Consider the following 23,707-nt stretch of genomic DNA (forward strand, 5'->3'; position numbering starts at 1 on the left):
AGAATTGCGATCGCATGAAGAAAAAAAAAATCTGTTTTATTTTGTGTTTATTTCGCGCATTTTCGATTTCCTTCTATCATTTTCGTAGCAATATAACACGCTGCAAAAAAAAAAGGACCCGATTTACTCATGAAGTTAATAATGTTAGTTCAAGAACAAATGACAATACAAGGAAAGGAACAATACAAGGTGATTTAAGCACATTAACACACGCGCACTTCAAATGGTTACAAAGCCCACATTAAGCCCACATGCTTCGGTATCTATACCGTCACGCTGTACAGCGCATTGACTAAAAGTGTTACGATATAAGTGAAACAACCGTTGCCAGCTAAGACACACTGGGTCAACTTTCAAAGCTATATGTAGATGATTTCGGTCTTGCGTGCTCGTAAAAGAGACCCTTCGTCTGGAAAATCAAAAAGAAGGTTCAGTAGCCCATGCCAGCAATAGCCAACTGTACACCGTTTGTAAATAAAGAAATCCCGCTAAAGAAGAACTAGACCGGTGCAGTGGGTTATATTGGTCCGAGCAAAGAGGACACGTAAACCACGCCGCAAGCAGCCTGCCTTCGCAAGGTGCCTCGAGCGGCCAGTAGTGCGGCGATTTTGCGTGCGTTTGCGGGCTTTTTTCACTCTCGAGAGAACACTTTCATGTAGCATGTATTGAGCAACAGAAAGCTGTATCGGGAGTTTTCATGTCAACCTACAATTTCCTCATTGACAACTTTCATCTAAGCATAATATTGGAGAAGTTGATTAATTAGTTACGACTAATTATCTAATTAGGCGGAAAGATAGCTTTAGTATCTCCAAGCGACGGCAAAGAACACTACCTTTGTTCTGTCCAGCTACGAGGCATTTCATATTTTTTAACGCTGGGTAAAGTTAGCTGGGACACCATATATATATATATATATATATATATATATACACATAGGGGGTGTGTGTGTGTGTGTGTGTGTGTGTGCGTGTGTCGTTGGAGGTACGTGTGTATGTACGTACAGGAGCAACTAAGCTGCGAAGAAAATGGCCTTTAACCTTTTGCTCGCGAATGTGTAATATTATTTAAATAGATATACATGTTTTCTTTTGTGTGCGTGCGTGCGTACATACATTCGCGTGGTACTAGAGGTTTTCTCTTTGCCCGACAAGTTAAGCGTCATTTTTAATTCGTTTTCACGGTAAAAGTTTGCCGAAATCCTTGGGAACATGAATTTACCGGATAATTCTCGCTGCTGAACATTATTTTTTTTTCCGCTTAGTTATCATTTTTTTAGCCACGATATCATTCTATTATCACTAATGCAACACTCACATATTGAAGTCTCTCCGAACAAACGATTGTCACGCAAAATGCAAAGGCATACAACAAGTCACTGCAGGGAAAAAAGAAGAGATTCCTTCCATGCTGCAGCCTCAGCAGCAAGAATTCTATATGGTTGGCGTTCCTGAATACACAAGAGCCTCGACAAGAAAGTAAAAGCCGTAGCGGCGCTACGCCGTCTTGTTCGTTCCGCTTTTTTTTTTCTGCCGCTGACGTCATCCTGCTTCATCAGAAATTAGGCCTATAGCTGAAACCACAAAAAAGTTGAACGCAAGACCCACTGATTGAGGTACACTGAGCACAGCTGCTTGTCACTAGATAAATCATTAGATATATGTACGAGCAATGAAGCAAATGCAAGAACGGACGCAGGCACAGTCTGGTTGGCCGTTTCCGCACTCTCATAGTACCCTCTCCGCAAACCTCCCTCCCTCCACGGTTATTCTTTTTAGGAGCTCCACTCGGCACGCTTATATTTGCGTCTGTTCTTTATTTTTTTTAAGCATATCCACATTACCATAAAAATCTGCTAAGTGAGTCTGGTACTCCATCGGCCTTATTTCTCTAGTTTTGTTCCCCTTCTCGAAAATAAAAAAAAAAAGAATTTGCCCACGTTTCGCGTGAGCAGCTATTGATCTGTCCTGGGAATTGGTAGGCAGTAGCTGTCCAAAGGGCCCCAGACCACTTTATTTTCTATGGCGATGGCACCGCTACCTTGAATCTGGTAAGGTGCAAGAGTAATTTCACATCTCACACGCTTTGTTGGTAAGTTAAAGTGCTAATAATATCTGAAATACACCTAACTTGCTGTCTACTGGCTAGCCACAGTACAACACACCAGACTTTGCTCTTTAAAGGCTTGCGTATTTCTTAAAGACTCGGGAGGCGTCTCAGCTGATTGAATGATCTTACGCACTCCTGTCTTCTATATGCAGTAGCACCCTCATTGGTGCCTTCCCTCACCCTGAGATCCTTATATATGCCTTTGCACACCTCTCTTTTCCAGTGGTAGCTCTCGTCTTTTCCGTCATTGACGACGTCTCGTTGGACGCGGTGGGAGACGATCATAGTCACTTGCCGCAGACGTTCTACGAAACGCGCCACTGCAACTGTTATGAAGGCGACAGTGTTACTCCTTGCCGTGGCGATTCTCCTCACGGGAGGCGCTTGCGGAGAGCGTCGCCTGACGAGGGAAAAGAAGAACTACATGCCTGACGCGAACATATGCTGTGAGTAACCGTTCCTTTTAATGAAAACTTCCAGCGCTAAAAACACGAAGGACGTAGACAAAGAAACACACCGGATGCGCTCATAGAAATACGTTTCAAAAGGATGGATAGGTGGGCTAGTTAGTTTTTCTACGTCCTTCGTGTTTTTAGTGCTCTAAGTTTTTATTAATATGCGTTACCAACTAGCCCACTTATCCACCCTTTCTTTTACCAACGTTTTTATTGGGTTTCTATTGTGAAATCTATAAAAGTACCTCGTGTTGGGCTCTGCACATACGAATTTTTTTATGCCTATGCTGGGCGCTCCCTATATGACCACCTTTACTTAAACCCTACAAAATAGCGTCGAGCCGGCTTGCAGGGACGAAAACTGTTCTTTTGGTTTATGTAAACGCTAGCGAGTCGTGCCAAGCGAAGGCCAAGGCGAGTTCGGTCAACCCGCCTGCAACGGGTGGGTTGACTAGCCCAACCCGCTTGGTAGGATGCATGTGAATGCGGTCGAGTTGCACTACAGGTGGGCTCGACTTCTTACTCTACGCACTTGCGTGGAGTTCCTGTAAACGAAGCTAATCCGGTGCAGCCACGAAGTCGAAGCTGGGCCAATTGAATATAGAAAATGAAAATTGGGACGCTATTGTCCGTAACACGCATCCTCAGAAAACGCCGTTCCTGGTCGCACAAAACACGTTCTCGGAAACACGGCATCAAGTTTTTAAAGGAATGGTAGCGCAGTATTGCAGAGGCCAAGAAGTGGCCCAAAGCCTTGACAACGGCAACAGAGAATTCTAACTTTGGTGCCTCGTCGTGTAATACGCTTGACATGCTCGATCGCTGTTGCTGTAAAAGTCTGTTCACAGATGCCAGCCTTCCGAAGGACGCAGATAAGGCGAGGCGCGAGGACAAATGTGTTTTATTTTTGTTCCAGCGCATGTTGTGTCTTTGAGAGATGCTTTATTTAGTTCTATATACGAAGCATACTGCTCGGCGGCTGCGGCTGTTGCGTCTGCGAGAGTCGCTGAAGGTATCCACGGTCTGTCGATCTGCTTGGGTTCAGGCGACCAGATACGGTTGCCTGAGGCTCGGCAATTGGAACGGTTCTAGCAGAAAAAGCGGCGCAGCTTGCAGTGGCGGGACACAGCAGCCTACATGGAGTGAGGATAGTGGTATTGCGTGTTTTATGTCCCATGCATAACGTTCAGGTTTGTCCGCACGTCGCCAGGTACGTGCTTATTTTGCACTTTTTCGTGTACTAATTGCTTAGGAGTGTATATAAACAGCAATAATTGGCCATACATTATTTAAGTCTATCGATGACATCACTTAGCTCACGTATGCTCTTTAACCTTGACGAACGTACTACCTTTTTGTTGGCTCCCAGCAACCGGGGTTTATACATTGTATAATGGCTGGATTTTTAATGCTCATCAGATGATGTTCCGTTTCAGTTGACTGTAACATAGTAGTGTTTTTCCTTAAGCATTCAGCCGACACCTACGGATCATCTTTATGTAAGCTATGAAGTTATCCATAAAGAAAGAGCAAATATAGCGTATACATGAACAAGACCTCGCAAAAAACGCCTGAGGTGCATTTTCTCCGTGAAAAGAACGGCCACTGCCAAGGGACGCGTTATCTTGATTTCTAACTTAAACGCTGCCCAGAGTCACAACACTGAAAGCACAAAAATACATATAAAATATACCGTAGTCATACAGGCTGACGTTGTGGGGATGCGCGACCCTCGCGCCTCCCCTGATGTTTTCCCGCATAGCGCATCCCCTGATATGCTGTTTTTCCCGCACGGCTCGCGTGGCCTGGCGCCCGCGGCGCTCGGAGTGGTACAAGCGCGGTGTGAGAGATGGCGCCACCGTCGCGGCGGGGTTACTCGGGCGCCGAGGGACAGGCGCTGGCTCTCCTTCCCGGCGGGTCGGCGAACAGCGCCGGACGTTCCGCGTGCGCTGCGACCATGCTTCTGCGAGACCGCCTCGCGTGGCCGCCTTCGAACGCACGACCGTTGGCGTGACCGAACACGCGAACGACCAGGCGTTGGGATCCAGCATGGGGCGAACGTATTCGCTCGCAACGCGGTAAGTCAGACTTCTAGATTTGTCGCGCGCCCATCGGCATGTTTTGGGGATAGCAACTCGGCTAGCAGGCATGGATCTATGAAAGGTGCAATAAATGCCCTTGTGACTGTTTGCACTACTGTGTTGTCGTTCCTTTGTCCCAAGAGTACGGAGGAGAAACCCGTATCTCCCACAACGTTCAACGAAACCAAGCATGTACTAGGCTGTTCTGCTATGTTGGTGGTGGCAGGTAATCATCATTCTGCAAGTGACTCCCTCTATACTGTGTTTATTTGTTTACTTTCAGCTTACGAAGAATCCGAGATTGCAAGAATTTCCAAATGTTACTTCAGCCACTTACCATCACATGTAAGTAGTTAGAGGAGACCTGGATCGTGAATAGAGAACCTGTAGACGAATGAAAACGGTATTGAACGCCAATGGCGCCTACTCCCAGATCCCCATGAACTGCTGTTGCTTTCACAACATGATCTTGAAGAGTATATAATCAGTGCATTGCGCTTGCTCAAGCCTTTCGGGCCTAAACATAGAGGATTTCAAGGAAATCTGAAAGTCAGCTAAGGAACGCCCATTTAGCGATGTGACGGCGAGTCGGCTAAGCGTTGGTTTGAAGCTGACTAAACAAGATATTCTATCTATAGTCAACTGTGATTACGTTTCATATTAGGGAATCCTTTTTATTTATAGCACCACTCAAAGAACGCTCTCAGTCCCGCACTTGGGCAATATCTTAACAGCAACATCAGCCAGTTTTTACAGATAGCGTACCGGCAGGCTTGAAACATTTTGTTTAAATCTGAGTGGCAGTGTGATATGTAAATTCGGAGAAGTTGACAGGAAAGGCGCTAACTTGAAACAGTCAAGTCCTCTGCTTTTCTGTATTACTCTTGTACTCACCGTTATCCCACAACTTATTATGCCGCAGCATTAGGGATAAAATAAAATTACGGATAGATAAAGGAATATAAACAAAAGCAAGGAATTAAGATGGCACAGAAAACTGCAGGTGGTTGTAACAACTGGCACCAATGAATGACCAGGCAAAATGACATGAATGCGCTAACCTTCGATGATTTGCTTCAGAACTAAACGGAGCTGCTTGTAAATAGATTTATGAACGTTCATGTGATATAAAAAGAGGGTGGTAGGGTTGGGGGGTGGGGGGGGGGGGAGGTTGCTGCATCACCTACGATCTAAAAAAAGAAAACGCACCACTCTCATTCCGTTGGCGCACGTTTATGCCGTCAAATGAGCTCGCTTCGTGTCCTGTTCGATAACAAATTTAGTTTACCACTTGTATAAAATGAAAAACATCTTTCATACCTGCCTATCTCCTAATATTAGGGCAATAGAAATTTACAAAATGTACATAACTATTAATCAAGGGCATTAAAGGTTGTGTTTTCGTTTAAAATACATTACGCTGCATGCACCAATGTATTACTTTTATTTGTTTAAGTTTGGGGGCACATTAAGCAAACGAAGCCAGAAGTCTATAAGGTGTATTGCATATAAGCAAGGAAGTGGTACTGTCCAAATGCACGGTAACAATATTGAGTGTACAAGCACTCAAAGCTTTGTCGGAAGTTTTTTCTACATGGCATTCTGGGTGCGATGATCAAGTCCTTGACTTCGTCATGAGTTTATGTCCGGATAGACTACTGCTCGAACTACAGGGTACTGTGCGTCATTCTGGTGCTGCCTCTGTGGCGGCTTCCGAAAGTCTGGCGCCCTCCCAGTAGCCCCTTTCAAACCTTTACTCGATGTTTTGCGACTCGAATGTCGCACACTCTTCTAGACCCATACTTTGCAGCGGAATGGTTCGTGCTAATGGAATCGTATGAAAACATCATGTGATCGTTTTGCTAGCACTCTGAGAGAACTGAAAATGACTCCAAATTTGAACTCTCAAGGTATAGAAGTCGTGTTATGGATGATGTGCTGATAAAGTTTTTTACGCCTCATAAAATCATAATTATAACAGGCATCCTCTTCGAGATTTAAGGGAACAGAATTGAAGTTGCAGTTAGTCTCTGATGCTCATATCGTCTTTTATTATGGTGATTTTCGGAAAGCATTGCGGGAAGTGTAAGTATAATGTTTAAAGTGTCTGATATAAATGCATCCTTGGCAGTAGATTATACACGCACGTGATCCAAAGAATTATAATCGTGTCTTAGGTACCACGTAGTATGTTTGCTCACTGTACGGGAAGAACAGAGTGGAGTACGCAGTTAATTTTTGGAAGAAGTAGGGTCTACGTTATTGGTAGTGTGCGTGCATAAATGTACGAGTTTTCGATTAATTGTGGCCTTTGTAGTAAATTGCTCGAAAGCGCCGTATATGCATGTTTTTGCGGTGTCCTAGGAAAATGAAATATGACATCGAGTTTAAGTTTCCGGGAAATTGCAACGATGTTATAGGACATATATGGGCGATGTCTAAGCCCCGCTGTTTAAATACGGCCACTTATATTTACTAATGTCTACAACAGCTCGAAAGAAGTGACCGCGCTGAAAGTTGGGCTGTGATTCTGTGAGGTTAGGCAAGTCTGCTGGGCCTTTCGTTATTTCTTTATTTTGTTAAATCGCATCATGCGAGTTAATATCTCGGAAATGTCAGCTCCTGCTGTGAGAAAACTGATCTATATTGCATTTATTACTGTCTACAGTTTTCCAAACAGGTGGAGGAGTCGGTAACGTCCCTATTCAACGGCATGAGCATTGTGCAGACCATCATGCTGTTCTGTGAGATCAATAATGACGACGGCTACTCGATGGTTCGTGTGCACCGAATTTTGAGCCTTGCTTTAATAATACAAATTTGTGTATAGACTTTTCCGATTAATGTGCTCTAGAGCAGATAAATTACGTTTCCAAGCGGCTTTTGAACCGGGCTAAATGGAATGAGCTCTATCTATAATTTGTGGTAAAATGTAGTTAGTGTACTTTTCGTAATATTGAAATAAAAAAGGCGCAGATTGTAGAATCTGGAATTGATGGGCGCTAAATGGAACATTTTATTTTCCAGTTCTATAAAAAAAAAAACTATTATTTCTTACGCCTCATAAAGTCATAATTAGAACAGGCATCCTCGTCGAGATTTAAGGGAACAGAATTGAAGTTTCAATTAGTCTCTTATGCTCATATCGTCTTTTATTATGCTGATTTTCGGAAAGCATTGCGGGAAGTGTAACTCTATAGCTTCTCTTATTCAGCTGTAGGATTTAGCAAAACATTTAAGGCTAAAACTGATATATGTAACTATAAACCTAATTTTTTTCAGCAATCTAATGGTAATGAAAATTTGCTATTTGAGTTTCCGATTAAGAGCATTGCTAGCATCGTGAACATAAAATTTTATATTCGGCTACATTTGTAACGTTTATCTCGACAATATAGAGCGTAAATACAAATTTGGCTTCGAAGTTAGTCTCTTACACAGATCTCGTTTTCTCTGACCAAACTAATCTCGTAACATATGGTGGAAAACTTGTTCAACTATACGCTATTTCGGCCATCGCCATATTTACGTTTATAAAAACCAAAGTTGCATTGTATAGGTAAATTGTATTTGGCCCTTTAAAAAGGTGTACGATTATTTATTTATTTATTTATTTATTTATTTATTTATTTATTTATTTATTTATTTATTTATTTGTGTTTTGGTAGAGGCATGAGAGAGCGCGATTTTTATTTTATTTGATGACTCGGAAATATGCTGGAAACTTTAACTTTAATCTCGTGTTTTCGTGGCGCAAATTAAGTGATGGTTTACCAAAAAGTAACATCACTGTTACGAGAAAGCTGCTACCCCAACGAGTTGCGTCTAGCTAGTACCAAACATACAGCGCGCTAAGCAGCAGCAATGCGCAATTCATTCGAATTACTCTCTAAACTCACAAAATCACTTTCCCCTTCCTTAGTTCTTTTTCGTCTATAAAATACTACTGCAAGGCTCATGTGCGCGCGTTTATGTTTCTGGCGCGATCTGTAGGCATGCCTTTATAATAGAAGTTGAACTAGAGCTCTTGTTTGAGGACGTTTCGAAAATACGGCGCTTGCTGGCATTATAGTAATGGATAGGGCACGAAATTTTCTGTTTTCTACTTCTGGTTTGAAGCAGCTTCTTTGTTTCTTGTGCCGATCTTCTTAAAAAAAATTCGTGATCGCTAATTCTACATTTGCTTTCTACTTTTTACCACTGGTCTGTTTGGTAGCAATAAATGCCGAAATAATTGTTTAGAGCACAGGAAATAGTTACTCATAATGGGTGTTACTGTTTAGGGAACATCTAGATTTAGCGACAAGCGTACTTGAAACTGCAGAGGCTACCCAGCGCGCGCGAGAGCACGGGACAAAATTTGCAATTTCTAGATGTAAAACAGTTTGCTGTTCGAAAGAAATGTTGCGGAGCTACCACGCACTATGCATGAAGCACAAATAACCGGAAACTGATCAGTAGTAAGCGTAGAACATTTACCCGCTCATAAGGAAGCGTTGCGACGCAACCGAGCTACGAAGAACTAAGACACAAGCCGTGACGAGCATTTTTTTCAGTGAAGCCTTGACGCATCGTAGAACTGTCAATGCGCTACTCGACATTACCAGGGGGGTGAAGTGACTACAGTGCCACATTGCGTTCTTGCAAGATTAGTGTGAAACTCAGTTGTTTCCCGTAATCGTTCGATGATCAAGCGCCGCAGCATAAGCGAGCGCCGAGTTGTGCCTCGTGAAGTTAATAGCTTATTTTTTTACCCTGTAGATAAATGCGTGGATCAAGGAGCTGCCTGTAAGTGCCTAACATTTTTTTTATTTAACTTTGCGGAAGAAACATTATGTCGCACTGACACTTTTGTGCAGCGCTCACTCTTTGCCATTTATTTGTTGTTGTTGTTGTTTTTTACTGCTGGTTGCATAGATTTTATTGCAACATGTATTGCATAGAGACCATATTCACAAGGTGTTATCCCTTTGAGGAGTGTTGAGCAATAGGGAGACGATATAAAGGGAGAAACGTAGGGTGCTTAATCGAAACAGCATCCGGGAGGCTACCTTACCCAACGGAAGCGGGAAGGTGGTACAGAGAAATCTGACATACACGACTGTGGTTGAAATCCACATTGCGCAAATCGTTGCAGCGCGAGGCTCTTGTTCGAATAATGCAACTATTTGCGTAGCGAACGGTTATGTAGAGGTTATAGACTATAGTGTATGTATATGTATAATAATTAGGACAGAGTCCATGTGATGGCAACGCGTAGGATTGAAAGTAAACTAAATCCCAGGAGCATATTCCCAATGGCCCCCTACGGCACATTATTTTAGACGGCCCCTACGCCGGGATTGGCCTACATGAACGGCGAGATAGGCTCGCCAACCAAAAGCTGGCAGAACTTGGAGAAGATGCTCCGCATTAAAAAAAAATAGGCGTAGGCACTGTAGGGCCTCTTGGTTTTGTTGTAATGTGGCGTCATCCATGACCTTCATACCTTTAATAAACAGTTGCCTCGGAAACAACCTAGCGGCCAAAAACTAATGATAAATTTTAAAATGCCAGCGCAAGCGCGCGACACTTTGCTTGAAAGCGAAGCTTTCTTTGCCTAATTTCCCTGGCTTCACGTGACTTCTTGGCTGATCTGAATGTGTGTGCTGTGTGTGTGGATCGCAATCTCGGCGGATTTAATTGTGGATACATGTACAAAAGTTATATAAAAGTATCAGTGAAGCGGCTTGTACATGCAAGCCTTGTACGTTAACCAAGTGTACAGATAATAAATATATTATTTATTATATTCTAGCTTCCTATCAAACCGGAACATATAATGTCGGCTCACAGGCATCTCTAAAGCACATCAATCTGTTAATGGAATAATAAATTATATTTATTGTTTTCTTCTGTTAACGGAATAGTAAATTATATTTATCGAATTGTTAGATTTACATGTTCTTACCCATTGGGTTCGTGCCACTTGGGGGGGGGGGGGGGGGGCGTTCTTGGCCAATTCTGCGGAGCGGATATGTCCCTGTGGCACACAGGAATCCCTAAATGTCGCTTGATGCGTGTCGTACTTTTGTATGCCTACACCTGTCATTACTATTATCCCTTCGACAAGCATCACGCAGCGCTTTCGCCCTTGTGACATCGCTGCGTATCCGTCTCACGAAGTGCATCCGCCTGCACTGGAGCTTGCGTTTCGGCATAGCTTGCGGACGATGCTGTTCATAACAAGAAAACTTGCAGCACAATAAAGTTATGAACTTTGTGGCAGATAAAAATAAATTTGGGGTGGATAAGCACAGAATGAAAGTAAACGATATTGCACACATCGCCGTTGGTTGCAAAGCATTTCATTGACCGCTTTACTAGAGCTTCCCTTCACGGATACTCCAGCGTTTGCCTTTTGATCTGCGTGTTTTCATAGCTGCGAATTTCATTTTCAAGGTTGAGCAATGTGCCATTGTTTTAGAGTGTGCTGCGGCGATACATTCGAGAGGCACTGCGAAGTCAGAATCTATTAAATACGCCCGTACACTCGTCGATGTCTCGTAGGTTCACTTGTTTCAGAGCGGTAGCTGTGTATTGGAAATTAATGAATTGACAGCACGCAATGCACCGTAGCTCGTATTGTCCTAAATATAATATAGAATTCCGAATCTGAAATTTCATCATTAATGATAAATACCACCGATATAAACGTGCACGTGGAGCAATATTTTACTAATTATTTTTTAACGAGTCGCGTGAGGATACACACTGCGATTGAATAACATTTTACTTATGTAGTTTAACAAGACCGAACTACGATCTGGTTATGAGGCACGCCGTAGTGGGGGACTTCGGATTAACGTTCACCACCTCGGGTTCGTTAACGTGCAACCAATGCATGGTACACGGGAGTGTTTTTGCATTTCCCGCCCATCGAAATCCGGCAGCGGCGGCCAAGATTTGATCGCGCTGACCTCGTACTTAGCAGCTCGACGCCAACACCACTGCGCCACCGTGGCGGACGATTGAAGCATTGAAACCGGTGTGTTCTCGAGACACATCTGCTTGGAGTTCATTTTGACACTAGCCCCACTTTTGAGATAAGCGCTGTCAAACACAAAATTGGTGCCGTCCCCACAATTCCCTCTCATGGGTATGCAAACTCGTCGGCTTCAATTCGCAAATTGCAACGTACGTGTCTCCAACAGTCATAAGATAGAAAAGTCAGATATTCAAGGAAGACTAACCAGACAATAATGTTCACTGTTGTAGCGAACTGCCCCTTCTACAGTTCCAAAGAAACCATTCTTGCCGTGAGAACAGGCTTGGCAAGCGAGAAAAGACGCAGAATCGAAAAACGGGTGGCAACGTCCCTTGAATTTGCCGCGCCAGCTCGCCGTGACGTCACAGGTTTTGACGACTGTTGTTGTCGGTAAAGGCGTACTCCAGGGGAGGTAATCTGTAAGGGTCCACCTAGTAGACACGTCCATTTCGTCTGCTGTTGAAGTTCTGATTGGCTGGGCTGGGCTGCAGCAGCGAGGCGCCACAGCCAATCAGCACCTGCAGTAGCAGACGAAATGGGCATGTCCACTAGGTCGACCTTTACAGATCACCTCCCAGAAGTAGAGTTGCTGGGCTAGCTGGTTCATACTGTCCCCTTCCATCCTTCCTTGTTTGCGCTACGCGATCATGATTTCTTATCGTCCAGTGAGCAAGCTGTACTTCACTGTATTCTAAAAACGACAGAGGCTCAACTTAGCAAGGTCAAGAACATTCGATGTGCCACATTGCCCCCCCCCCCAAAAAAAAAGAAAGAAAGTGCCTTGTTGAAATACGTGATGTCACACTGGCATACTAAGGCTGGGGTTTCGGCGCCAAAGGCACGTGCCTTAACGCACTAGAATAAAAAAATACTTGCAGCCCCCAAAGCAGCATAAATACCTTGTTATAATTGCTTTATACTAACTAGTTTGCTTTTTGTTTGTTACCGGAGGTGTACGGGCGTCATGACGCAGAAAGCGGTCACGTGGCAGCACAATATGGTAACGTTTTTCCACTCGCTCCGGCCCGTTCTGACGCATGCTGTGCTGCTGCTACATCAGGTCGCGCGACAAGTAGCAGCAAAGCGGACGACTGACCGAGACGGAGCCAGCACCAAACGTCACAATGTCCTGCTCCCACGTGACCACCTTCTACGTCACAACACAAGCACCGCCTAGGAAACAACACTGAAACTGTTTTTAAAAGAAGTACTTATGGTAAAATTACATAGCGCGCTTTAAGGCTAGTAGTATTACCGTTTTAGGCTTTCGTGGTCAAGGACCTCATTTGTTCGAAAGAATAAAAGTTTAGCAATGTCACGTGAGCAGTTTTTTAACCGAGCGAGAGCAGCTGCAGTGCGCCACGCAAATATCTGCGACCGAATTCGCAAAGGCTTTTGGTTCGTAAGTGATTTTTAGAATTCATCCTGATGCTCCAATTTACGATTAGTCTTAATAACCTAATCCCAATGCTGTTGGCTGAAATTCTCTCTCACTAACTCTTTAAGCGTAACAGAGTTTTGTGAATACCGGCGCTGAAATTCACAGCGCCTCATGTGAGCCCACACCACGTCTCGACTTATATCTCACATCCTTTCCATACTACACATGCTTTCTAAGCACAGTTATAGAAATCAACCGCTTTAGCAGCTGGAAGGACATAGAATGCTGAATGTTGCTCTCCTTTACACTCACTTCGAATTGCAGCCGGAAAACCAGCAAGACGCTTACGACAGCGCCTGGCATTGCTTCACCAATCTCAAAGAGATCTTTATGAGCTGATAACTGAGAGGGAGCGAAGACACCGTTACTCCCGCTGAGATGCGCTTCTGGCGGTTACACATACGAGCCCTGGTGCAGGCCGTTTTCAATGTGCTGGATGAGGAAAAAAATAAACTGTTAAATGACAGAGAATAAATTCCCCCCTTGTTTACAGCATACGCTTTCACTTTCCTGTATTTCTGGGAATACCATGGTATAGCAAAAAAAAAAAAAGAAGGATGTCCGCCGTTCTCCTGCCGGCGATTTCCCAACAGGTAGGTGCACTTCCCAAGGGTTGGGGTAGCCGTAAAGAAGTCGCAACACCAGACCAAGGAGCGTGCTTTTACCTATTTTGTTGGCATAGGTACCCAGCGACGTGTAGCTGTGTTACAGAACGTCTATAACAGAACGTACCATGTACTACTCCATCACTGCGGTTAAAAGGATGCCTGCCGGTCCAATGCCGGTAATTTCCTCTCGAGTGGAGGTCCTTGCCAAGTCTTGGTTCTCTCGTATAGGTTGAGCACAGGGGTCGAAGCGCGCTGGTACACTATTCACCGGTATAGGTACCCGACAGCAGCACTCGTCTTCTGCCTCCCGCAGCAGTGCCGGATGGTCAGGCCTTTCACTAATGCTGTGGTGGGGAAAGGGACGCGCTGCAACCTTTCAAATCTCTCTGGGCGATGATGATGATCTATTGGCGCCTCCTTTGAAACTGCGCAGTGACAAATAGTCACCTAGCCTGCTTGATTTAGTCAGGTATGCTATACAAGGCTGCCCGGTGTGCCCACGAAGATACCAAGACGCGTCCAACACCTTTGGCGAGGTCGGACGCTGCCAGAGAACTTCGCCAACTTGCGCGTAAGAAATCCCAAGATCTCTGGATTTCAAGTGGCCTAAATTGCAGATTACGTAAACTGGACCCCACGCTACGGCTACAATTGCCATCTAGCCTTCCCCGCGGCGAAGCAACCTTGTTGTGTCGCTTGTGGCTGGGAGTGGCGTTCACGAACGCATACTCCTACCGTATGGGAATGGCCGAGAGCCCGATGTGCGACTCCTGTGGGTGCGAGGAGACCATCGAGCACCTATTGTGTACCTGCCCTCGCTACGATGTCCAACGCCTCTCTCTGCGGGCAACTTTACGCAGACTGGACTCGAGATCTCTCACCGAGTCAAAGATACTCGGACCGTGGCCACACCCGTCACTGGCTCGAAAAGCGATTCGTGCACTAGTGCGGTACTTGAAGTGCACGGGCTTAACAGACCGTTTATAGTGTCCTTGTGTATGGTGTCGTTCCCACACGTACTCAGTGCTTCCTCTCTCCCTTTCTTCCTCTTTCTATTCCCCTTTCCCCCACCCCCAGTGTAGGGTAGCAAACCGGATGCTGTTCTGGTTGACCTCCCTGCCTTTCCTACCCTTGTTTTCTCTCTCTCTCTCTCTATACATGTTTTTCATCCTAGTATTTTTGTATTCATCTCCCTTAATCTATTTTTTTTTCTCAAGACTTCTCCATCTACCTTGTACAGCTACCTATGCTGGTACATGATCCGCAAGATCTATAGGTGTCGCCGCTTGGCGGCCACTGCCTGAACAATGTGCAGTGTAGATGGCTCCTTGCGTGCTCTGCTAGTCACTACGTGTTTAATTGTGCACGTATGTCGTGCCCATCTTCTCAAGACTCTCTGTTCCGTGGTGTTAGCGCAGTCATAAATGCCCGTGTGCATTTTTTTTCTCTTTTTTTTTTTGACAATGTATAGAAGCATATGGCCTCGCGGCGTAGTCTTTTCACTGGGATGGGATCAGTGATTGCACGCATCGAGAGCGCAGTGTGGTATAGTCGCACCCTCCGCTAGCCGCAATCATTTCAATTTAGTTGCCGCTTTGTGTTTCACGCACGACAGAAAATGCGTCTGGTGCCGTTCGGAACAAATGAAGGGGACGCATCGACGCGTACTTTTTGTCGCGATGTGCCGATCGTTCCGCAATCTTTGTGACACAACGAAACATGAGGCAGTGTGAAGATAACTCAGCAATAAAACACAAGGAAAAAATCTGAGCCACTAGCTCTTATCATGTCATGGGACACATTTGTTCTTGGATGTCTAATTTTGTGACTGTCACTTAGCGGTCACGCGAAAACCCTTGTCTTCGAGGGGACCTTTTATTATGTGGATCTCATCCCATTCCACTACGATTCGAGTGCTCAGCCTCGCAATTGGATTGGCGCATTTTGGTGGCTTGGATTCTCTGCTACATAAGAAAAGAGAATGAAGAGCTAGTGTTTCATGAAGACCATGTGATATACATGACCACCTTGAGAACCTCCATATAGAAACAATAGTAGCCACAGATTCTTCTGTCAGTGAAAAGGAGGCAGGAGTGGGCATTTTCTCACTCTCATTAAATTGGTATTTCTCTCTTCGACTGCCCGACCTTACACCAATATTTCAGGCAGAGTTACTGGCTATCTATCTAGCCCTACGAAAACCTCCCTCATCTATTTATTCACCCGTAATCATAACCGACTTCTTATCCGTTTGTTCTGCTCTGTCGGTGCCAAATTCATCTACCAGTCTCCGAGAATTCTATTCATCCATCCCCCAACATTTACGCCGCATCCGTTTGGTATGGGTACCAGGACAAACGGGACTAACTTTAAATGTGTCGGCAGACGCACTAGCCGCGGCATCTCTTAAAGGCACGGTACTGAGCTTCCTAAAACATTCGGCAGGCGTCAGGGCTGTAAGATTTTTAGAAAAATTTTGTGTGCAAGAAGGACATGCCATACCATGTGTAATAAATAACACCGCTTTTAAGCACCTGAGATTCCCTTGGCACAGTAGATGGTGCTAAATAAGGTTACAACGAAGGCGCCAAAATAAAACAACGGACGACGGAAGGAGACGAGAGACAACCACGTAGGCGCACTAACACTAGTTGTTAGTGCGACTACGTAGTTGTCTTGTGTCTCCTTCTTTCGTCCGTCGTTTTATTTTGACGCCTTCGTTGTAATCATGCTTAACCAACTCACCCACCAGCACCTGCTCAGTGCTAAACAAGGAAATTTGAAGTTTCATTCAAGAGAATGCGTTGCCGAATACGAATGCTTAATTTTTATTCCCACAGCTAGGTCTCAATTGGCAACTTCCGCTCGATGTTTTCACTGCAACGACCCTGAAACTATGGAATATTTCTTTTTTGAGTGTCGTAGGTTCAACTTGCACAGAAAATGACTTCTAAAAGGTCGCCTTCGCTAACCTTGAATTAGTCATAACGCTTCCTGTGACAGTCTCTTGGGGCGTCGGCACTAGGACACCGCAATATAAACGTTTGTGATGCCATATTTAGTTTTGTAAGCGAAACAAACAGACTGCCATGTTAATTGTAAGTTTTTACTTTCTTCAATACGAACACAAAAGTATGAACTTCACATTTTACATTATTATAGCCTGAAGATTGATATTATCGATTAGTATTCATATATTACCATTCTTAAATTACAAAATTCTATTTAGGTATTCTTCGCTTTTTAACTACTGCCGCCCGATTCATGGCCGATCCCCTGCGGTGGGTTGAGCCATATTCGTAGGCACCGCATCAAACCAAACGAAGCCATGTGTTGAGGCAAAAACACCAACAACACCGTGTGAGTATGACATGGCAGTCATAACACTGATTGCCGGTGGCTGTTAGGCTCTTGCTTTAGCGTGGCGTTGTTAGCTTTATGGAAGGTGTGCTGCTATTATTTGCTTAAAGAAAACATATTTACGGCCTGTAACTAGAACGTTTTCGCATCGCTGTCGTGCACGTAACCGTTGCAAAGACAGCTCTGTATTTAACTGGTACATTTTTATTGTTCTTGCGATCAATATAACCATGTGTGAAATAACATGTTGATCCTGGTAGAGCGCTTTCACTCACAGTCATGTAGCTTGCCTTTCTGAACTTACTAACTTTATTGAACTTCACAGCAAATTGACAAAAAATATCGGATATTGAAGCGTGCAACACAATTGCTAAATCAGATTAATTGTGCAGGAATGCAGGCTTGTTCATAACCAGTGCAAAATAAACAAAAACGAATACTGCATTTGTACAGTTGTGCAACAGCAATGTCAACATGGTAGGAAGACCGGAAGAACACGTACAAAAAGGCCACTAAGTTAGTACCGACAAACGGATTGTGTGGCTGAGTGCTAGTCCACCGTTGAATGGCAGTTTGTACTTCTTTCACGTGCAATAGGAACGTCCTGCATGTTTTGTCCAATAATGTGGCATTGCAGGCAATATATTATCAGTTAACTGCAGTCGACGCGTTTCATTAGCCGTCAATCAGCCCAAACCACTCACAACAAAGCGCCGCCGTTTACAATTTAAGGCTTGCCGCCGACCGCCTATTCAAATTAACGCGGCCACGATGCTGCCACCTACAGCTCGATCTCTCAATAGGTCCTCCTTCCTAGATCTGAACCCCTCAAATTATCCTGAGCGTTGGGCCAGAGGACATCCGTAACGTTAGGGAAACCGATGGGTTCCTGGCGGCAAGCATGTAAGTGCAAGTATGCATAAGCAAGCATATGAAAGGAACATGAAGATACAGAAAAGGGGACATAGATCACTAGAAAAAAGATAAGGTAAATATTTCTGAATAAAAAGGAAATGCCACTAACAAATCGAGCAATGTATTTAAGCTTTGAGCGCTACAAGACGCTGGTATACCGAAGGAGCCTATGCGTTATGCATCTTCAGCATGTAAAGGCCAAAGAAACATTGAAAGCTATAGGTAAATACGCGTGAAGGCAGCGCGACATTCGCTATCACAGTTTAGTTAATTGCATTTACAAGATTATGAGGTTTTACATGCCAAAACCATTACCTGGTTATGAGGCCCGTCATAGAGGGGGATTCCGGATTAATTTTGACAACCTGGAAATCGTTAAGATGCGCCTAAACCTAAGTAGACGGGTGTTCTTGCATTTCGCACCCATCGAAATGCGGCTGCCACGGCCGGAATTTGATTTCGCGACCGCGGGCTTAGCAGCGCAACTCCAAAGCCACTAAGCAACCACGGCGGGTGAGCTGCTTTTGAAGCGAAAAGCTTCACTACACTAGTCAACACCGCGCTTCGCGCGAGCCGGTGTATGTTGGAATTGGCTCCGTAAGCGTGTTCGGAGTCGGAATTGGCTCCGTAAGCGTGTTCGGAGTCTGAATTGGCTCCGTAAGCGTGTTCGGAGTCTGAATTGGCTCCGTAAGCGTGTTCGGAGCCGGAATTGGCTCCGTAAGCGTGTTCGGAGCCTGAATTGGCTCCGTAAGCGTGTTCGGAGTCTGAATTGGCTCCGTAAGCGTGTTCGGAGTCGGCGCAGGTGGCCACTGCCGCGCGCTATGCGCCAGGAGCTAATTTTATGAACGCACTCCGAAGTTTCTCAATCGTCAAAGCAGAGAGCAAGAATGGCCGCCTTCGCCGGGAGTGGCGCGCGCGCTTCGACAGATCGCAGAGGTCGTGATTCCGCTGTGTCTGCGGCCGCTCTTATCGGTGTCTCAGGATGCTGCCTCGGACTCTCAGAGCGACGGCGACGCAAACCAACCCGGAACATCGGCGGCCACAGCCCAGCGCGCCCAACTGTAGTGCTTGCAGTTAAATTTTTCGTAGTAGAATACCCGTTCAATGAAAAATTTAGATTTTTTTCTGAGATAGTGCCTATAGTAGACGGCAATACATTTTGTATATCTCATAATTTTTTGTTACATATTTTTCTTAGTGGATGCAAGTATGTCGTTACAAAACTTTGTTCAATTTTATAATGCAGTCATGATTCTGGCATTCTATATCTTATTTCTGACATATACCTCGTTAATAAAACTTTTATGAGTGAAAAGTGAGTTCATTGTGCTTTTTTGTTTATGTATTACATAATATATGGGTGCAGTAGTTCCTTCAGAAAAAGAAAATTGGCGTAACCTACAAAAAACACCTATTTTCCCCATGGTATTGAAAGAGCTAAAGGATGCGGACATACACAGGCAGACAGTGATGGTGCGCTTCCCTGTGAGTGTTTATTGCAAAAAAATAATATTATTATACAGGAGCTGGACAACACAAATATCAGGAAACCCACGGAAACACATGGCGGCACACATGTACCACCAGCGCCCCTCTCCCTTCCTGCCCCAGATAAATCATTTCTACTGAGTGCCACGAAGCCTCTGATACTACAGACGCAGCTCTATCGCCCAGTTTTGTGATAAAGCTGGCTTCCCTCTTTGTCCGTCATTCTATGTCCGAATCGCTTAAACGCTATCCTCCCGATATTGACTTGCACTGGCTTATCTACTGTGAATTATCTTGTCTTAACACGTATCGAACAGCCATGCATGCAATTTATGACAAATAGGGCACACACAAACATTTGTTAAATCTGCCAGCACTATATTTGTACGTAAGGATGAGTGGTTCGATTAGGCCGTTGTGAATTGCGCGCACCACCTAAATCTACTTTCTTACGCTGCAACTTTTCCGAAACGATGCTGTAATGCCTAGCCACACCCGTGGCTGAGCAAGATGTGAAGAAAGAGATGACAGTTGTTATGAAAATTGACGGCAACATTGTGCCTTACGCTCCACGAGGCAACCTGGCTTCCAAATTCACCTTTCTACTGAATCCCTCGATCGACATCATCGCACCGACAAGTGCTAACTTTAGTTATGAAAGTACATTACCTTGTGTTGCATGATTGAAAAGCTCTGCTACAACACCAGCATCTTCCGGCAAAGGAATGTGCGTGTAATACGCAATATATGAAAAGAGCTTGTGACGTAAACAGGATATTCTGAGTCCACTCATAATCATATATGCCTAAAACAAATTCCACCAGAAGCCAACAACGACACCAAGGACAACATAGGGGAACTTACTTGTGCTTACGAATTGAATTAAAGAAATAATAAATAATCTAAATGAAAGTGAATGAAAAAACAACTGGCGCAGGTGGGATACGAGCCCAGGTCTTCGTATTACGCGTGAAATGCTCTTACCAATTGTGCTACCGCGGCGCCGCTGTCCCATCCGCTTTCTGGGGTACTTATGTTTTACTCCTAGAACTACACCTGGGTGTGTTAACCAGCGCCACCATTCACAAAACTTGACGGCGAATGTGGAACATCCTTTCTGCCGCAGGCGTCACGAGTATGTGCTCTATTTGGGTTAATTAAATTATTGGGTTTTACATGCCAAAACCACGATCTCATTATGAGGCACGCCGTCTTGGTGGACTCCGGAAATTTGGATCCCCTGGGTTTCATTACCGTGCACCTAAATCTAAGTAAACGGTTGTTTTCGCATTTCGCCTCCATCGAAATGCGGCCGCCGTGGCCGGGGTTCGATCCCGCTACCTCGTGCTTAGCAGCCCAACACCATAGCCACTAGGCAACCACGGCGGGTATCTATTTGGGTGACGGCAACTGGTCAATAAACCCACACATGCTACCTGGAGGTATCAATGTTGCCGGATTCGAGACCCTCGCAATGTAATGAAGGAGAAGAAAGGGAACCGAGGGGCCCGATTTTAATTAATCATATCGTAAGAAGGAAACAAACAAAGACACCAAGGACAACATAGGGGAAATTATTTATACTTAGTAATTGTTTAAAGAAACGATAAATTAATGGAAATGAAAGTGGATGAAAAAGCAACTTTCCACAGTCGGAAACGTGGAAGTCAACTATAGAAATGTTTGCAGTCTTCGTGTGTCTGAGCACGACCACGCTCGAACACAGGCACACGCAGCATGCTGCGTTCGAGCGCGACCGTGGTTGCTGGTAGTTTCCAGAAGCCAGGGAGGATAGTTCAAATCTAGATGCCAGAAACTCGACGTAGGAAGCCGCGGAACGTACTGTCGGTACGCGTACCATGCAAATGTGTTGCACACGGCGACTCTCAATGCTTGAAACGAGCTGCCGTGAGAAGTGTCGGGTGACCAAGGGGAAAAGGTGGTCAGGCAACTTATGGCTTAAACCACAGGATATGGACATGCTAATCGTGATTGTCTCATAGCACGAATAAACTGACGAAAGTGCGAAGGAGTTCCCCACTCACCGGCCCCCACTATATCCTGTAACTATACCTGATCTGAGGACCGGATCCAGCCGTTTACACGCCAGCCGGAACTGAATCGGCATCGTGTCGCTTCGGAACAGAAATGCGTGAACCTAATTGTTGAGTTCACTTTCGGTTATCGAGACAAAGCGCTCTCGTTACATATCGTAGTTTCTGATCTGGCTCGGCATGTACCAAAGAAAAAAGCGCTCACTGCTCACGTAAACACAGACGGTTTCTGCAAGAGCCAACGATCATACCACGCTGAATACGCCGGTTTTCTCTGCAACAGGAAAGCAAACGCTGCCTCTCGCAGACAGAAGCTAAAGGAAGAAACCGTCTGACACATGCTTCCATAACAAGCATGACACCTGCTTCTTCTCCTATAGTGAAGGCTATTTAAGGGATCCGATTAATTAAGTGAAAACAGAGGGAAGGAGAAAGCAAGAAAGCGCATATGCTTCTAAGGACCATGCCAATGATTATCACAACGACAGCAACAACACAAAAGTAAGGCTCAAGCATGCTATACAGTTTAGCGATATGATGAAGAACAAAACCTAATTACATGATACATTTTTGGATTTGATGGCGTGCTGCACAGCGTCCTAGCGACGACAAACGCAGGCATTACCGTCACATTGTGACAGGATGTGAAGGCCAGTATAAACTGCACGCAGCTGAGATCTAAGAACGACGAAAGGGCAGGCAGGAACGTTAACCAGGACGGTGGTCTGTCAGCCAGAGTACATAAGGAGGTTAGAAGTGCGACAGCTGGCAGAGAGCAGAGGATCCCCCAGAACACTCATTTCATACGCTTTGTCTGCGATGTCGAACTAGCACGCAGGGTAGAATTTGGGCCCTTTCTCGCAGACCTATGTTACGTAATAGCGCTTTCTGAATGTTCGGCGTATGACCGCTCGTCATTCGTGGCGACGTAATCTGCGGGTACACAAGGGCAAACGTGCGCGGCTTGCAAAGGTGAGCCGATAATCATGGTGGCTTGATGGGCATGCCCGATGTTAGGGAGCTCCAGAGCGCGCTAGGGAAGGAGTGAGTGCATCTCCTCCTCTAGTCCGTGCGGCTGAGTGCATGCGCGACTGAGCGCATACGTGGCCCGCAGTGGCGGTCAGCTACGGAGGGTGCCAGGGCTAAGGGCGAACCGATGACTGGTGGCTTCATGCACGCTGTGTTTCCGCACGCCAAATGTTGGAGGTCGAGTAATTTGAGTTGTACAGAGCAGGCACAGTTCAAACGGTGACGAAAGTGGTAGCGTGAAGTGTTCACCTTGAGAGAAGCACGCGCGATCCCCGCTGACAGCGTTCATATCATCAAGTCAGCTAGAATTGGAAGTCAGAGCGAGTGCTCGCGGTCATCAAGTGAGATATCTTCATCTTTTTATGTGTGCTAGTGGCGCGATGCTTCTTCAGTTATTAAGTGAATATTTACTGCAATTTATTCAACACAAAGCGACGAACATTACTTTGTGTAATTGTCTAATATTTTGATACCGCTATCAATGCTTCGCCGTTCGTGCGAAACTACGACTCCTTTAAGAAAGCCAACAGCATCCTCTTGCAACCGTCCAAGGACTTTCATAGCTGAGAGGTCGGGTATCTCTAGCCTGGACCACACCGTGGCCTGGACGAACTGGCACGTGCTCTGGCGGTAGAGCCACGTGACCGAGTTGCAGGACGTCTTCGTCGCCGAACTAGCTTTTTTAGGCGCATGTGCTTTCGCGCGGGAGTTTTGTGGCTTGAGCTGTTTAAACGGTGCGGTCATTGGTAGCACTGTGTCGCGGTCTTCCGCCGACTGGGCGGACGGTTGCGGAGCGCATCCGTAGCAGCGGTCCGCTGCGCATGGCTAGTATAGATGCCCCGTTTATTCTTGCCGACTCACAACAGCTTCGCTTAGACCGACTGCTCTAGCGCGTTGTATACCTGCATGATTTTAAAGTGTATGGACGGAGTATATGTCTGGGGGCCTTCGTAAACGACAAGAAAGCGCAGGCACGCAGCCGTCATCGTGCCATCATATTCGCGCTGTCGTCATTCCGTTGTTGTCACGCCGCCGTCCTCACGCCATCGTATAGTCACACTATCGTGGTTCTGTTGTCACAATACCGTGTTCGTCATGCTGCTGTCGTCGCCGTATACCATAGTCGCCTGCACTGTGGTC

At 45.3% G+C, this 23,707-nt stretch overlaps 1 protein-coding gene across 5 annotated transcripts in view; it reads left to right on the forward strand.

The window, feature by feature from the left end:
- LOC126522597 (hepatocyte growth factor receptor-like) overlaps positions 1–23,707 on the forward strand; it is a 566,006-nt gene that overhangs the window by 529,168 nt on the left and 13,131 nt on the right. For 3 of the 5 annotated variants that reach the window (XM_055066486.2, XM_072288826.1, XM_072288825.1), the window contains 2 exons: positions 2,333–2,555; positions 4,929–4,990. In XM_055066486.2, coding sequence (XP_054922461.1) covers positions 2,441–2,555; positions 4,929–4,990 — 177 coding nt within the window. In that variant the 5' untranslated portion in view covers positions 2,333–2,440. Of the gene's footprint in view, positions 1–2,332; positions 2,556–3,694; positions 3,775–4,928; positions 4,991–7,313; positions 7,422–9,406; positions 9,434–13,377; positions 13,669–23,707 lie in introns of those variants that run through there. The other 2 variants (XR_008610547.2, XR_011895240.1) reach the window with 2 other exon arrangements.

The sequence above is a fragment of the Dermacentor andersoni genome, chromosome 6, assembly GCF_023375885.2.
Source record: "Dermacentor andersoni chromosome 6, qqDerAnde1_hic_scaffold, whole genome shotgun sequence".
NCBI classification, from domain to species: Eukaryota; Metazoa; Arthropoda; class Arachnida; order Ixodida; family Ixodidae; genus Dermacentor; species Dermacentor andersoni.